Consider the following 17643-nt stretch of genomic DNA (forward strand, 5'->3'; position numbering starts at 1 on the left):
TCCATGGCTCTCGGAGGGCTAAACTGCGCGCTGTGGAAGTTTCTAGCAGAGCTACATCAACACAGACTGGTTTCACTGAGGATGAGCCTTCAGCCAGGCCCTGAGTGGATACAATGTGCACAGAAAGGGAGTGACTGGTTCCTGGTACAGAAATTCATTTCTTTAGGAGCTGGGCATGCACCCCAGACACAATGGTGAGCAAAGACACCAGGTCCCTGCTTTCACAGAGCTTGGAGTCCAGCAATCAGCTTCCCTAGGATAGAGGGTACTGGTGGGTCATGACAAAAGCTGACATTTATTTAGGGCCTAGGATGTGCCAGGCACTGTGCTAAGGGCTTCACAAGTAGATCCTCACTACAACTCCAGGAGAGGGGGTTAACTATTACCACCATTTTAGGGAGCAGAAGCTGAGCCCACATGACTAATTAGTGGTGAAACTAGATTTCAAATCCAGGGCTGCCTGGCTCATGGGCCATTGTCTTTCCATGATACCCCATGGGAAATGAGATTGGGTGAGACTGTATGATGGAGTGTTAGAAGCCAAGTGAAGCGGTTCCTAATTGCCATGGAGGAGATAAGAGATTACTTGTTATCAGTTCTCTCCTTCTGCCATCACCATACCCCCTCTGCCAAAGTCCCCAGGGATACACACAAAATTCAGATACTCTAGGCAAGAATTTCTCTCTCCCTCCAGATCTCCATAGGTTTTCTTGCCATAGTAAACTGCAATGGCCATCTTGAAAGGAAATGTCAGAGTCCTATTTTCCTCTCTGCCTTACACCCAAAACCTATGATGAGAAGCCAGAAGAAACCAGTCCCCCTAGTGTTTCTCACCTGGCCCCTATACTGGCCCTGTTCAGTTTTCCTAAAATCCACCCAGAGATCTAGAACACCACAGTTTTGGAGGTGGCATCTCACCACCCAAAACATCCAAAGGAGAAGAGATTCTTGCAAAGTTCTCTTTACCTTTAGTTCACCACCTTCACAGGGAGGAACAAGGGAGAGTGGAGAGGTGTCTGCACGGCCTCCAGCTCCCCACAGGACAGGGGGCTGTTCCCTGCCCTCAGTCCTCTCCTTCATTTCTGAGTTGGGAAATACTGCTCCCTAACAAGATCAGAGTCACGAAGAACACGATGAAGTTCAACCCACTTTGAAGACACAGAACGGGAAATGCTACAATAAAAGTGGGAAATCGTTACGTTCATATGGATATCTGCTTATCACCTTCAAATCACTCCCAGAAACATCCCTCATTTGAATCTCTCACAATAGTTAGGTAGGTTTTGATGTTGATATTATCTCTTATTTTTTTTGAATGATGAGGAAACTGCAGTACCTAAAAGAGAAGTGACTCTGTAAAGTCAAAGGCAAAACATACAGCTGGACCCTCCAAGTTCAAATTCTCTGCTCTTTCCTCTCCCCCAGATCCACTAGGACCCCTGATTTGGGCAAAGATGACAGATAGGGAACAGAGAGGTTAATGGCCACTCTCCATGGTGTCATTCTCCAAGATTAAGGACTCAAAATAGTTTGGGGACCCATTAGGAACTCAAAAACTCAAATAGTTTTAATTTCATTTTATAATCTCCTATGAATCTGTCCTCCAACAATATTAAGTTTTTGTCTTATATTTGGTTTTGGTCTGAGCAAGCTTTGAGACTGATAAGTTCCACAGACTTACACATTCCTTATAAAGAAGTTCTATTTCTACTTTGCCCTAAAATGATTTCTTTAAAATGATAAAGTTCTCCTAAGTTCTTATACTCTGGAATTTATTAAGTTCATGTTTTTGTCCTATGATTTTCATTATTTTATAGATTTCAATCATAGTTCTCTCTCTGTCTGTGTCTTTCCAGAATGGAGAGCTAAATTCTTTCATCATTCCTCACAAAGAACTCCCTCTGGTCTCTGGATCAATTAGGTGTCTTTCTCTAGACCTTGACTGGCTCCACAAGTCTTTGAGCACATCTGATTATCAGGCCCCCATCACTTTGCCATTATTCTCTATAAAAAAGCACAATGACTTCAGCTAAAATAAAATGCAGGAATATTTGAGAGGCACTTCTAAAAATCAAATAATTCCTTTGCTCCATGTCAGCCAAGCATATGCTAAAAAATATATACATTTTGCTTCAACTCTGAAATGAATTAAACACACTGGTAGGCAACCTTGTAATCTATTATGAAAAATGACAATTTGCAAAGTACTTTCAGCTCCTCTGACCCTTATATAAACCATGCAAGGTAGAAAAAAATTATTATACTCTTTTTTCACATTGGAAAAGTAAAAAGATGAGTCTAACCCAAATTCAAACAGCTGGAATTAGAGCCCCAGCCATTAGCCCTACATTGAGAGAAAGGTGCTTTATCCACTATGCAATACAGCCTTCCCCCCTCCCTTCCTTCCTTCCTTCCTTCCTTCCTTCCTTCCTTCCAACCACTGTGATTTCTTTTAAATCAGCAAGCTATCCATTGTTAAGCCTCATTTACTGGTCCACAGCACAGTCATGAAATATTCTATTGAAAGAAAAGATGTTTAACCTTGGTCTAGCCCCTCTTCCCCTCCCACTCTACGTGCCCAGCAGGGGCAATCTCAGCCACATCACAGGCATCAATACCACCTCCATGCAAATGACTCCAGTTTCTACCTCTGGGCCACACCTCTCTCCTGAGCACCACAGGTAACCAGAATGCACACTTGACATCTCCTGGATGTCTCAATATGTACAAACATCATCATCTCCCCGCATCACGTTCCCCTCCACTGCCAAAACCCAACTCTCTTTTGATGCTCCTCCTCTCAAGTTCCTGTCCAGGAACCTAGGAGTCATCAGGACATTTCCCTCCTTCCCCTATCCCTGCCCCTCTCTCCCGTCTAACACCAAGCCCTTTTGCTTCTACCTCCTGCATAGCTCTCCAGTTTGTCAATCTCTCTCCTTCCCCATCATCACCACCTGAGCCCAAGATACCGCCATCTCTCAGGTGGACGTTCGTGGACTTCTAATTGCTCTATTCCTCTCCAATGCTTTCTTGCCACGATAGCTAGAGGGATTCTTCCAAAATGCCATTCTGGTCAGGCAGCCCCCACCCACCCCTGCTTAGGGAACTTCAGTGGCATCCTATTGCTTTTAGGGTAAATGCAAAACACTTACAGCTGGTCACAAATCCCTGCCTAACCTGGTCCCCATCTCCAGGCTCATGTCACAAAACACATCTTCCTTGTTCAAGCCCCACTACCTCCTTTCAGCCCCTTGTACTGGACATGCTTTCTTTGCTGCAGGGTCCTAGAATGCTCTTCCCTTTCTTCTCTGCCTATTTAAATACCTACAATTAAATTCCTAGAAACTCAGAGTTTCAAGGGTCCTTCCTCAAGGAAACTTCTCTTGATCTCCCATACTTAAAGCCCACAGCCCTGGCTTGGCATGGTTTTGTGAACTTAATTAATGTCTGTCTCCCCCACTAGATTTGTAAACTTTTGCCCACCATCATATCCCCTGTACTGTGCTGAGCTTGGTACACATTGTTACATAAAATAATAAGCCCATGTGGATAAAATGAAAGTTCCTATGACCAGGATTCTCACCTGGCCCTGGCTGGCTGGCCCACTACACAAATGTGGGCAATATGTTGCTATTGACTCTATATAAAGAGCTCTGCCCAGTGCTATGGGTGACATGATGGCATGGCGGCAAGGCTGCAGGAGAGCAGAGCAGAGGCTAGAGCGGTGGCAGTGCTGAGGACAGAAGCCCAGAGGATGGCTGTGCAGGTATAGAGGCCCAGAGCATGGCTGTGCAGGCTGGGAGGCCGAGAGGCAGAGACCAGCTCACTGTGGAAATAACATTAGGTATAACCCTTTCACCCCAAGAAAGTTCTACTGTCATTTCTTTGGTCACATTGAATCCATAGTGAACTTGCCCAGGGCTGAAACCCATTGGCAAGACAATTGGCATAGTCAGCAGGATTCATTGATGACCAAGGAAAAAGAACAGGTTACCCTCATGGAAGGAGTGTTTCAACAGGCTTCCCTCAAGGACAGGGAGAAATCTGAGTGTCCCCTGTGGACATGTGGTACTGTGAAGAGGTGGAGGACTGGGGTCCATCCCAAGAGAAAGCTGACTGAAATGGCATCACTATGAAGTGCTGTGCACAAGAGGAAGCAGCACAAGAAGGAGCAGCGGCCCGAGAAGGAGCGGCATGAGAAGCAGCAGCACGCAGGCTGCCAGGTGTTGTGGGGCAAGAGAAGGATGTCGTGGAGCCGTCAGCCCCAGAAATGGAGGAGCGGAGGTTCGATGAACAAGTGGGGCTGGAGGCCCTGCCAGTGCTAGAGGCATCGGCCCCTCCACGATTGAGACCCCCACCTGGTTGAAAGCTGGTGGAGAGCCAGAAGGACTCGGCAACTGTGGGTTCTTTCAGGAGAGGTGCAGCCCCCTCCCCAGGTTGTGGAGCACTCCACCCTCTGCTTCTATCCTCAGGCTCAAGTACAAAAGGAAATACAGTCTGCTTCTCGAAGGAAGAATTTAAAGGGCCCCGTGAAGGTCACAAGGACCAAGGGTTGGTTTGAAAACACAGGAGCAGACAGAAAGAAATTGGACTGAAGCTGTGGCAACTTAAACCAGAGCAATGATTCCAGCTGCTGAGGATGAAGCAGAAGGCAGAGATAAAGCAACAAGACCACTTGTTTGTCTGCAAGACTTTTTGCTGGAGAGGCTGGAGGTGGGTATTGTAAGGCCCACCCATGGTCCTTTTGATTAACTCCTTTGAATAGAACTGATTGGAATACAGCCAGCGTGACCACTTGGTGGCAATGGATCTCCTCAGGCTTGAGGGTTATTATAATTTGTTAGAACTGGTTTGAATACAGCCAGGATGCAATGGATCTCCTCAGGTTTGAGGGTTATTACAATTTGTTGTAATTTTTGTTATTTGTATATTGTCATAGCCTCTGTTGTTATTATGAAATTTGGTTACAATGCTCCAGCTTTCTCGCACAGGGACCACTGCAGATGATTGAGGGCACAGAGACTGAGAAGAGAGAATCCTGGAGGGTTGGAATGTGGATAAAATGAAAATTCCTGTGGCCAGGATTCTCACCCGGCCCTGGATGGCTAGCTCACTACACACATGTGGGCAATACACTGCTATTGACTCTATATAAAGAGCTCTGCCCAGTGCTCTGGGCAATATGGTGGCATGGCTGCAAGGCTGCAGGAGAGCAGAGCAGAGGCTGGAGTGGTGGCAGCGCCAAGGTCAGAGGCCCAGAGGATGGCTGTGCAGGCCGAAAGGCCCAGAGGCAGAGACCGGCTTGCTGCATGCAGACTCACTCTGAGTGGATTGGGTTTTAGTGATTGACCTGCCACCATGGAAATAAAGTTGGGTATATCCCTTTCATCCCAAGAAAGTTCTACCATCATTTCTTTGGTCACACTGAATCCAGAGTGAACTTGCCCAGGGCTGAAACCCATTGGCAAGACAGCCCCTAATAAGGGAATAGTTGTATATGATAAACATCCTCATTATGGACTACTCAGCCGCTGTTAGAGAGAATGTGCTAAGTCTGTATTTTCTTATATGAATGATCCCATGACATATTATTGAATAAATACAGTACATTACAGAACAGTATATGTACTGTGATTGGTTACTTTTAAAACTTGTGCATCTTTATATAAATAAAAAACGAACCTCTGTGTACATGTATTTAAAAAGGCCTGCATGACTAACACCTAACTGCTTACAGTAGTTTCCCGGGAGAGTCGGAACAAGACAAGATACAGAAAAACAGAACAGTATCTACTCATAAACTTCTTGCTGGTTTGACTATTTCAGTGACCATGTGGAAGTGTTATAATTATTTTAATAATGCCATTTAAAAGATAATGGTGCAATTCACACTAAAATTCAAGAAACTGACCAATTCCAAATATAGCCAAAAAAATATCTTTTTTAAAACCACTTTGTGTATGATTTCTCAACTATGGTAAAGTTCCAGAAACTGGTATTATTTCCAGCCCAGACCTTCAATCTAGCAATAAGCTGTGATGAAGAAGTAAATGGAAGAGAACAATTAGACGTGCCAATATTAGTTTTTTTAATTAGATCTTCCCCTCATATGACTTTTATAAATACTTTTGAAAATTCACTGCTCTTTGACTCACTTATGCAATCTTGGAAGGAAAAATAAAAGAAATAATAGCATGAACTTTTCTTAGTTTACATAGTGTTTTTGTTTAAAAAATGTAATTATATGAAGACACTTTTATTTTCCTTCACTTGCCAAATAAATCTTTTGTCTTTCCCATAACTCAGATAGAACAGATAGCTTTCTAAAGCCACACCGATTGTAGATGAAGGAGCAGGGACAATGATACTGGTGATGTGGAGACAGAATTATTCCACAGCCAGGAGAACAAAACCTCCCTTGGGTTGTTGAGAGAAGCATGTGCAGGTGGACAGGCCAGAGTGAGTGAAAAAGAAGAGGCAGGTATGGGGGAGTGATTCCCGAGCTGCCAGCCCACAAGGGAGAACTGGGGAAAGTCTACTGACATAGGTGAATGCTGTCACTGGGCACCACACTGACTCTTTTTTCAGACTAACTAATGGCTCAGATGATGGAACCACCAAACGATGACTAGAATATGAGTCAAATGCTTTCAAATCGAGTCATTCCAATGAAGCAGGAACATGACCAAGCAGGGAGCAGGTCATTAGAGACTCTAACCAACACTTGTTAAACCTGAGGACACTCGCTCTCCTTAATGACTGCCACTTTCAATCTAAGTGATCGTGATGTTAGTGAGGTGGGGACAACGATCTTTATTACCAGTGGCACCTACTCTTCGACTCTGAACAGGTGGGAAAGGTAGTTCCCAGCTGGGCTTCCACACTTTGCCTAATGCTGATCGGTCTTCATTCTCTCCCAGGGTCTCCCCAGCACATCTTCAATTATCCCAAAGGATGTCAGGAAGTTCTAAAGTTGGCCTCAAAGTTGGTGTTGATATTTTTGAAAACCAACTTTCATTCAAATACAAATATAGCTCACATTAAAAAGAAGGGCCGGGGGAGGCAGGTGCAGAGAGGCACACCACTAAATGGAACCACAGGGCGTGCAGCCCTCAGAAGGACAAACTGTGGCAAGCAGGGGGAAAGAGGCCACAGCCTGTGTTCTGGCCCTCATGCAGGCACCACGTGGGCCCACAACACACACGCGGCTGTGTTCCCTGACACCTTCTCCCTCCTCACTCCTGCTAATTTCTCCGTTTCAAATTCTTTTCCAAAATGTTCACTCCCTATTTTACAATGCAGTTCTTCCCAAAGCTTTTTGATGAGACCCTGATTAGATAAGTGTTTTCAAATGGCCTGAAGTACTTACCAGGAAACAAAGCCTCTTACCACATTTATTAGAACAGGACCTCATCATAAGCAGAAATACCCCCATCTCGGTGGTGTCAGGTGCCTTTTATCCGCACCCCACCACTATCCTTTCTGGGAATTACCACTCGTGTGGTAGGAGGAGAGAATGCTGCTTAGCACCCAGCAAAGGTACAGGACCTCTTCCTGCACACTAGGCCATGGGCAGAGACTGGAGCTTATTCAATCTAATCTAGACCCTCTACTCACATCCTCTTTCTCTTCTCTGAATGAATTCACTTAAAGGTGAGGGTAATCTTATATTTTGTAAAAATTTTTTATTGTGGTAAAATGTGTATAACATACAATTTACCATTTTAACCATTTTTCAGTGTACAGTTCAGTAGCTTTAAGCACATTCACATGGCTGTGCAACTATCACCACCATCCATCTCCAGGACTTTTCACCTTGCCCATTGAAACTCTGTGCCCATTGAACAAGGACTCTCCATTTTCTCCTCCCCTCAGCCCCAGGCAACCACCATTTTACTTTCTGTCTCTATGAATTTAACTACTCTAAGTACTTCCGTAAGTAGAATCATACAATATTTGTCCTTTTGTGACTGGCTTATTTCACTTACATATCATATGTGTATGTATATACACACTTACATAGCATAATATCATCAAAATTCATTCATATTGCAGCATATTGTCAAGCATTCCTTTTGAAGGCCACATAATATTCCATTGTATGTAGATACCACATTTTGTTTGTGCATTCATCTGTTGATGGACATTTGGGTTGTATCCAGAGCAACATATTTTTTTTTACTAAAGTATCATTGATATACAATCTTAGGAAAGTTTCACATGAGCAACATTGTGGTTTCATCATTCACCCATATTATCAAGTCCCCCCAACTGACCCCATTGCAGTCACTGTCCATCAGTGTAGTAAGGTGCTGAAGAGTCATTACTTGTCTTCTCTGTGCTGTACTGCCTTCCCTGTGACCTACTTATATTGTGTCAAGGAAACATATTAACTTAATCCCACAATTTAAGACTTGCAGATAATTCAAATTTAATTCAATTAATTGAGTATTTACCAAGGGTGATTCAATGTGCTAGGTACTGTGGGAAGTACAAAAGTGGATCAGTCATGGTACCTGCTATCAAGGAACTTACACTGCATTAGGAAAGGAGAGAGAGTAAAAGTAACTAGCATTTGCTAATTGCTTACCACGTGGGGGGCTTTGCCCAATCACTGCATGTATTGCTGTCAACCAACTGCAAGGTAGATATGGTAATATTCACTTTACAGTGAGAAAATGCAGGCTCAGAGATCTTATGTAACCACCTTCAAAGTCCTGAGACTGGGATTCAAACCCACATCTTGGATTCAGAATCCTGTGTTCATCCCAGGAGACATGCTGCTCCCTTTGGAGCAAGGCAGAATGTGACAAATTCTGGGGGAGAAGCTACTGGAAGGTAGAAGAGATGACAGCCTTGCTGGGGGGAAAGGATCATGGCCAAGGCATGTCTTGGAGGCCAGGAAGGCTTACGCTGGAGATAAGGGAGTGGAGGAAACCACCTGAGCAGAGCCGCATCGGGGAGGTGGGAGATGAATGTGCACACCAAGGGACCAGTGGGACTCAAGGATGGAAAACAGAAGGGCAAAATCAAGGTCATGACAAACTGCCAGCTCAGAGAGTCTCAACTCTACCATGTGGACAATGGTGAGCCACTGTAGGTTTTCTGAGAGAGACATAATCACAGCTATCCTTTGAGGTCACCACAGCCATAATGTACAACAAGGATGAAGGGGGTGGAGGTTGTTTAAAGGTAGGAAAGTCAGTTAGGAGGTCATTGGAGTTAGCAGATGAGACACAGTCAGAATGGAAAAGAAGATGTGGAGATGAAATTCTAGAGGTGGGGATGACAGAACCTGGCTACTGATGCATTACAAATAGGGTGACCATACATCCTGTCTTGCCTGGGACACCTATTTTCCTGGTGTAATTACTAACAGCATCCTTTCACTCTCAGATGGGTCCAAGTTTGGCCAATAAAGGTTATCATCACACTAATTATGAGGAGTAAGAAAACAGAATCAAAGGTGACTCTAAAAAGATTCTGAACCTGGATTAATAAGGAAGGTGGTAACACTTTTAGACAAACAGGAGGGAAATCAAGTTTTTTGGAAAGATGACAAGTCTCCTGCTGAAGTGAGGATTTACTTAAGGGAGAGAAGCACCTTGCCCGTGGATTTCCACTGCATCACATGAAGGAAGGCGTCATTGACCTAAAAAAAATGGTTTTAAATTATGGTCAAAATTGCATAGATGCATATTTCAACAAACATTTGTTGCTGGTTCAATTCTTAAAATAGTTAAAGTATCAAGATGTTACTCTAATGAACTGTATTAGCTAACTATGCAATACTAACTAAATAATCACCACAAACTCAAAGGAAAGCAATAATATTTAAGAATGACCCAACCCCAGAATTTTTCAATCTAAACTATGGTTTTCGATGTTATCAGGTAAAGGACAGCAGATAGAAAGTCTTCAGCCTGGCCATCCTCTATTATAGTATTTCTGTGTGTTCTAGCTGTTGAAAGAATGGTACCACTGTCAGAAGAATCAATTATTTAATTTTTTACAATTTTTATCATTTTATTAAAATTATCCTGTTTTCAACGTAACTGAAGTTGCAGTCTATCTCAAATCCTTTTTTTGGAAATACAAGGTTATAAAACACAAATTAAAAAGCAGCCCCAGTAATCAAGACAGTGTGATACTGGTAAAAGAAGAGACAAAAAGATCAATGGAACAGACTAGAGAGCCCCAAAATAGACCAGGACAAATAGTCAAATGATCTTTGGCAAAGGAGCAAAGGCAATCAATGCAGAAAAGGTAGTCTTTTCAACAAATCATGCTGGAACACATGGACTTCCACATGCAAAAAGAAAATGAATCAAGACACTGTCCACATTTTTCATAAAACTAAACTTGAAATGAGTCTTACACCTAAGTGTAAAAGGCAAAACTATACTATTTCCAGAAGAAAACACAGGAAACATCTAAGTCACCTTAGCTTTGGCAATAAGTTTTCAGATACAAAACAAAGCACCACCCATGAAAAGAAAAGGAAGTTGGACATTATTAAAATTTAAAACTTCTGCTCTGCAAAAGACATTTAAAAGAATGAAAGACAAGCCATGGTCTGGGAGAAAACTTTTGCAAGGTATATATCTGATAAAGAACTTGTATCTAAAATATAAGAATTATTAAATCTGAACAATAAGAAACTAAACAACCCAATTAAAAAGTGGCAAAAAAATCTGAAGACACCTCACTGAAGAAGATACACAACTGGCAAATAAGCATATGAAAGAAAAGATGCTCAACATCATATGTCATTAGAAAATTGCAAATTAAAACAAGAGATACTATTACACACCTCTCAGAATAGTCAAAATCCAGAATACTGACAACACCAAATACCGGTGAGCATGTGGAGCAACAGGAACTCTTATGCACGGCTGGTGAGAGTGCAATATGGTACAGCCACTTTGGAAGAGAGTTTGTCAATTTCTTTCAAGGCTAAATGTAACTGCCAAAAGTTGGGAGCAATCAAGATGTCCTTCAATAGGTGACTGAGTAAACAAACTGTGGTACATCCGGACAATGGATATTATTCAATGAAATGAGAAGCCAAGCTATCAAGCCACAAAAAGACACAGAAGAACCTTAAATGCATATTGCTAAGTAAAAGAAGCCATTCTGAAAAGGCTATGCACCATGATTCCAGTTATATGACATTCTGGAAATGGCAAAACTACAGAGATGGTAAAAAGATCAGGGGCTGCCAGGGATTAGGGGTGGGGGAGCAGGGGTGAATACCTGGAGCCCAGGGAATTTTTTTTAGAGCAGCAGGCTATTCTGTATGATACTGTAATGGTAGAAACCTGACATTTTGCATTTAGCAAAACCTACAGAACTGTACAGCACAAAGAGTGAGCCCTAATGTAAACTATGGACTTTAGTTAATAAGGATGTATTGATATTGGTTTACCAGTCTTGTCAAATACAGCACACCAATGTAAGATGTTAGTAAGAGTGGTAACTGGGTGGTGGGAAAGGGAGTATATGGGAACACTCTATGCTTTCTATTAAATTTTTCTGTAAACCTAAGACTGCTCAGAAAGTAAAGTCTACTTTTTAATTTCTATTTTTATTTTTAAAGTCTACTTTTTTCTATTTTTTTAATAAAAAATAAAATTTTAATAAAGAGTAAAAAATTTAGATTTAAAAATGCAAAGAAGAATGAAAGTAAACAAAAGTGTCACTGCTTGCATATTATAATCTACATAAAAACTAATCAAAGCAACAAATAAGAAAGGTCAGCAAGATTGAGAGATACAAAGTCAGCTCACAAAAATCAGTGACATTTCTCTATAACAGAAATAATCAACTAGGAAATACAAAAAAAAAATATTGTTCTCAAAGGCAACAAAAATAGTACAGTACTTGTAATTGGTATAGTAAGAATAATCCACAAGACTTTATGGAGAAAAACTTTAAACTCTATAAACAGCAATATATCCCTGTTCATAAGTGCGACAGCTTAACATTATAAAAATATCAATACACCCACCAGTTAATCTATAATGTCATTAAAACTGCAATTCCATTCAAAATTTCAGCCAGATCTTTTGAATAACTACTAGTCCAAAATTTATCTAAAAGGACAAAGATTCACAAATAACAAAGTCAAATTTATAAAAGAACAAAGGTAGAAGAGTTAATACCCTTCCATACTTCAAAGCCATGAACATAAAAACAGTATGATACTATTACAGGAACACATATGTGAACCAAGAGAATAGAATAGAAAGCAGAGAGCAGACACATGAACTTGAAGTAAGATGAGGATAGCGCCATAAATCAATGGAGAGACAATGAACTATTTGGTCTGGGAAAACTAGCTCACTGTAAGGAGAAATATAAAAGTTGGTACTTAATTTATATCCAATATAAAGGTGACCTCAGATGGATTAAATCCATAAGTGTGAAATAAACATATAAAGTTAATAGAGAAGTAAATCACCATGACCCAGGGGTAATAAAGGACTTCTTAAACAAGTCCCATACAGCACTAATGATAAGGTGAAAAATTTGATGGGTTGGATTACATTAAATCTGGACAAAGGTAAGGGACACATATTTGGAAAGAGAGACTTGCAAAGTCTCAAACTACTATTTGGAACCACACTACTCACAGGGTGGTTCAAGGACCATAGGTTATGTGTCATCTGGGAGCTTATTAGAAATGCGAGATCTTGAGCCCCTCCCAATTGGGTCATAATACACATTAACAAGATCCTCAGGTGATTCAAATGCACATTAAAATTTAAGAACCACAGATCATACGAGCAATTTTTGAAAATCAGTAAGAGTGAGCTAGGAAGCTCCATAGAAAACTGCACAAAGGGCTTAAACTGTAATTCAAAGAATTGTAAACCTAAATGGATAACAAATCTCTAAAGAGATGCTTAAACTAATGAGAAAACAGGGAAATGCAAATTAAAACAATAAGATGCCACTTGATACCTATTGGTTTGGCAAAAATCAGAAAATTGGACAATGCTACATATTGACAGGATGGCAAAGAAGTCACATGTGCTGTTGGTAAGGACATATACTGGTCAAAGTCATTCTGGAGAGCAGCTGGTAGTCAAACTGAGTATGCAGGCATCCTATGATCCAGCGATCCTACTCCTGGGGAAATACTCTCAAAGCAACATTTGCACAAGTTCCTACTCTTACTTTTCAGATTGTTTAATATAGAACTGATCACAGCAGCAGGGAACCAAGTCAATCTCAAAGCTTATCACTAGGGAACAGATCTATACACCATGGTGGATACGCAACATGGACTAGTTAGTTAGTGGCAGGCAGCAGTGGGGAGCCGAGAAATGGATACGGGCCCAGCAACACAGGTGGGTCTTAAAAAGCCATGAGTGAAAAATTAAGAAATGCAATAAGGTCTACAGCATGACTTTATGCTATGAGTTGGTTATGCAACTCAAAAATAAATTAGCACACAAAATAATTCTGTGGTTTACAAGTAAATATAAACCCAAAGATGTATGTCAAACCCATTACAGAGACTGACACTGAGGGGAGGAAAAAGAGTGAGGAATGATCACAGGAAATGAGGATAAAGAGAGTAAGTAAATACAGGCACCATAAATGTACAGACACAAAAGCAGAAGAGGGGCCTGGCATGGTCCAACAGTGAAAATGTGCTTTGAAATGAAGATTATGATTAACCAATGCTTTCCACTTGAAATCCTCCCAAAATAGCATAAGAGAAATAAATAAATGAATAAATAAGCAGAGAAACAAATCAATTGTGGCAATCTCTCTGCAACATCAAATCTCTGGTTTCAAAAATATCTGTCTTCTGGGGCTTTGTGCTTTACAGAAGCCTTTCCAATCTGTGCAAATTTAGATGTAGTCAGAGGAGGTGGAAGATGTCTATGGCAGATACTTGAAACACTCATGCCTGCCCTGCCCATCACTCAGAGGCCCATCTCCAGGTGACTCACAGCAGCATCCCTTTCTTGGTCAGGTAGAAATTGCTCGTTCCCAGAGACCTGCCACAGTCCAGCCAACAGAAAATACTTGGGAAAACAAGCATAATTTGAGATGGTGATATTTTTTTCAACCTGGCATCCTAGAGGATGCCTCCTACAAATAAATATTAACATGAAAAGAAAAAGTTATCCTTTCAAAGGCTAAAGTTTACTTTTAAGCATTTTGCATATAAATATACAATTGTAGCACCAATTTACCTGACTTCTTTAAAAGATAATACTGGGGAGAGAGTATTATCTCTTTGTCCCATGACTTGGGAATCTTATAACTTTCTGTTTTTCAGATGTTGCATTACTTCTATGTCCAATTGCCACTTCTGTTATGATTGTAGCTGCTTGTAAAAATAACCTAACTCTGTCCCTTTCTACCTTGTGGCTTCTATCTGGGCTGGAAAAACAGACAACCAGTGGTGTTAAGGCCTGGGTGTTTAGCAAAAGTGATAAGGCTCTGAGCAGACACAAAGAAGTAAGTGCATGGCTTTAACCCAGAGTTTTCTGATAGCTAATTCAGTGCCTGGGGACATTTTCTCCTGTACTCTAGAGGCTGAGTCACAGGGAGGGAGGCTGCTGCCTGCTGATGCCTAGCTAGATACACAGACTGTTCTCAGAACCCCTGTTCTCTGCCTTGCAGTAGATGAAGCCATAATTAAATTTGTCTCTGGAGATATGCAACCTGGAATTTGGGGGCAGGGTGAAGTGAGTGCTTTTGTTTTGGATTCCGCTGCTGAAATTTGTAATTAGCTCATCAAACAGGAATAATCAAAGTAATTTACAGTTCCTCAAATACATTGTGCTGATCCTGCTTACCATTAGAAACCAGCTCTTCCCCATCATAGCACTGTCCTGATATCTTCCCAACTTTTTATTTATAAAAAATAAATTCCTTGGGGGGCGGAAGATGGTGGCGTGAGTAGAGCAGCGGAAATCTCCTCCCAAAACAACATATATCTAGGAAAATATAACAAAGACAACCCTTCCTAGAATAAAGACCAGAGGACACAGGACAATATCCAGACCACATCCACACCTGAGAGAACCCAGCGCCTCGCGAAGGGGGTAAGATACAAGCCCCGGCCCCGCGGGAGCCGAGCGCCCCTCCCCCCAGCTCCCGGCGGGAGAAGAGCAGGCAGAGCGGGAGGGAGACGGAGCCCAGGGCTGCCGAACACCCAGCCCCAGCCATCCGGGCCAGAGTGTAGGGCCCTCGATACTGGGAAAACAGGGCAGCAAGAACAGTGAGCAGGCACTGGAGGCTGGGCGACAGAGGACATAAGAAAAGCGCGCGACCATTTTTTTTTTTGCTTTTTTGCTGCTTTGTTTTGGCGAGCGCTGTTTGGAAGTCTTAAAGGGACAGGGACCCCAATATTAGGGAAACAGGGCAGAAAGACCGGTGAGCAGAGGCCTGAGGCTGGCACCGGAGAATAAAGAAAAACGAACGACCACCTTTTTTTTTTAAATAAAAATATATTTTTTTTTTTAATTAAAAAAATTTTTTTTCTTGTTTTTTTTTGTGGTCGTTGTTTTGGCGGGTGCTTTTTGGAAGTCTTAAAGGGGCAGGGCGGGCCACTTAATCCAGAGGTAGGGAATCCGGGACCTCTGGGCACCCTAAGCCCTGGGCTGCAGGGAGCAGGGAGGCCCCTTACAGAGATAAATAGCCTCCCAGCAGCTCCTGCTCCAACGTGACTCCACCATTTTGGAGTAGCTGCCCGAGCCAGGCCACGCCCACAGCAACAGCGGAGATTAACTCCATAGCAGCCGGGCAGGAAGCAGAAACCCTGTCTGCGCGCAGCTGCGCAGCACAAGCCACTAGAGGCCGCTGTTCTCCCAGGAGAGGAGGGCCACAAACCAACAAGAAAGGAAGTCCTTCCAGCCGTCACTCGTCCCAGTTCTGCAGACTATTCCTATCACCATGAAAAGGCAAAGCTACAGGCAGACAAAGATCACAGAGACAACACCAGAGAAGGAGACAGACCTAACCAGTCTTCCTGACAAAGAATTCAAAATAAGAATCATAAACATGCTGACAGAGATGCAGAGAAATACGCAAGAAAAATGGGATGAAGTCCGGAAAGAGATCACAGATGCCAGAAAGGAGATCGCAGAAATGAAACAAACTCTGGAAGGGTTTATAAGCAGAATGGATAGAATGCAAGAGGCCATTGATGGAATTGAAATCAGAGAACAGGAACGCATGGAAGCTGACATAGAGAGAGACAAAAGGATCTCCAGGAATGAAACAATATTAAGAGAACTGTGTGACCAATCTAAAAGGAGCAATATCCGTATTATAGGGGTCCCAGAAGAAGAAGAGAGAGGCAAAGAGATGGAAAGTATCTTAGAAGAAATAATTGCTGAAAACTTCCCCACACTGGGGGAGGAAGTAATCAAACAGACCACGGAAATACACAGAACCCCCAACAGAAAGGATCCAAGAAGGGCAACACCAAGACACATAATAATTAAAATGGCAAAGATCAAGGACAAGGAAAGAGTGTTAAAGGCAGCTAGAGAGAAAAAGGTCACCTATAAAGGGAAACCCATCAGGCTAACGTCAGATTTCTCAACAGAAACCCTACAGGCCAGAAGAGAATGGCATGATATATTTAATACAATGAAACAGAAGGGCCTTGAACCAAGGATACTGTATCCAGCACGACTATCATTCAAATATGACGGTGGGATTAAACAATTCCCAGACAAACAAAAGCTGAGGGAATTTGCTTTCCACAAACCACCTCTACAGAACATCTTACAGGGACTGCTCTAGATGGGAGCACTCCTAGAAAGAGCACAGCACAAAACACCCAACATATGAAGAATCGAGGAGGAGGAACAAGAAGGGAGAGAAGAAAAGAATCTCCAGATAGTGTATATAACAGCTCAATAAGCGAGCTAAGTTAGGCAGTAAGATACTAAAGAGGCTAACCTTGAACCTTTGGTAACCACGAATTGAAAGCCTGCAATGGCAATAAGTACATATCTTTCAATAGTCACCCTAAATGTTAATGGGTTGAATGCACCAATCAAAAGACACAGAGTAACAGAATGGATAAAAAAGCAAGACCCATCTATATGCTGCTTACAAGAAACTCACCTCAAACCCAAAGACATGTACAGACTAAAAGTCAAGGGATGGAAAAACATATTTCAAGCAAACAACAGTGAGAAGAAAGCAGGGGTTGCAGTACTAATATCAGACAAAATAGACTTCAAAACAAAGAAAGTAACAAGAGACAAAGAAGGACACTACATAATGATAAAGGGCTCAGTCAAACAAGAGGATATAACCATTCTAAATATATATGCACCCAACACAGGAGCACCAGCATATGTGAAACAAATACTAACAGAACTAAAGGGGGATATAGACTGCAATGCATTCATTCTAGGAGACTTCAACACACCACTCACCCCAAAGGATAGATCCACTGGGCAGAAAATAAGTAAGGACACGGAAGCACTGAACAACACAGTAGAGCAGATGGACCTAATAGACATCTATAGAACTCTACATCCAAAAGCAGCGGGATATACATTCTTCTCAAGTGCACATGGAACATTCTCCAGAATAGACCACATACTAGGCCACAAAAAGAGCCTCAGAAAATTCCAAAAGATTGAAATCCTACCA

At 42.0% G+C, this 17643-nt stretch overlaps 1 protein-coding gene across 1 annotated transcript in view; it reads right to left on the bottom strand.

The window, feature by feature from the left end:
* Positions 1–7665: 7665 nt before the first annotated feature.
* LOC118928006 (quinone oxidoreductase-like protein 2) overlaps positions 7666–17643 on the bottom strand; it is a 38910-nt gene continuing 28932 nt past the window's right edge. Inside the window, exon 10 of the mRNA XM_036916762.2 lies at positions 7666–9652. Within this exon, the coding sequence (XP_036772657.2) occupies positions 9584–9652 (69 nt within the window). The 3' untranslated portion in view covers positions 7666–9583. The remainder of the gene's footprint in view (positions 9653–17643) is intronic.

This window comes from Manis pentadactyla, chromosome 9, assembly GCF_030020395.1.
Source record: "Manis pentadactyla isolate mManPen7 chromosome 9, mManPen7.hap1, whole genome shotgun sequence".
Classification (NCBI taxonomy): domain Eukaryota; kingdom Metazoa; phylum Chordata; class Mammalia; order Pholidota; family Manidae; genus Manis; species Manis pentadactyla.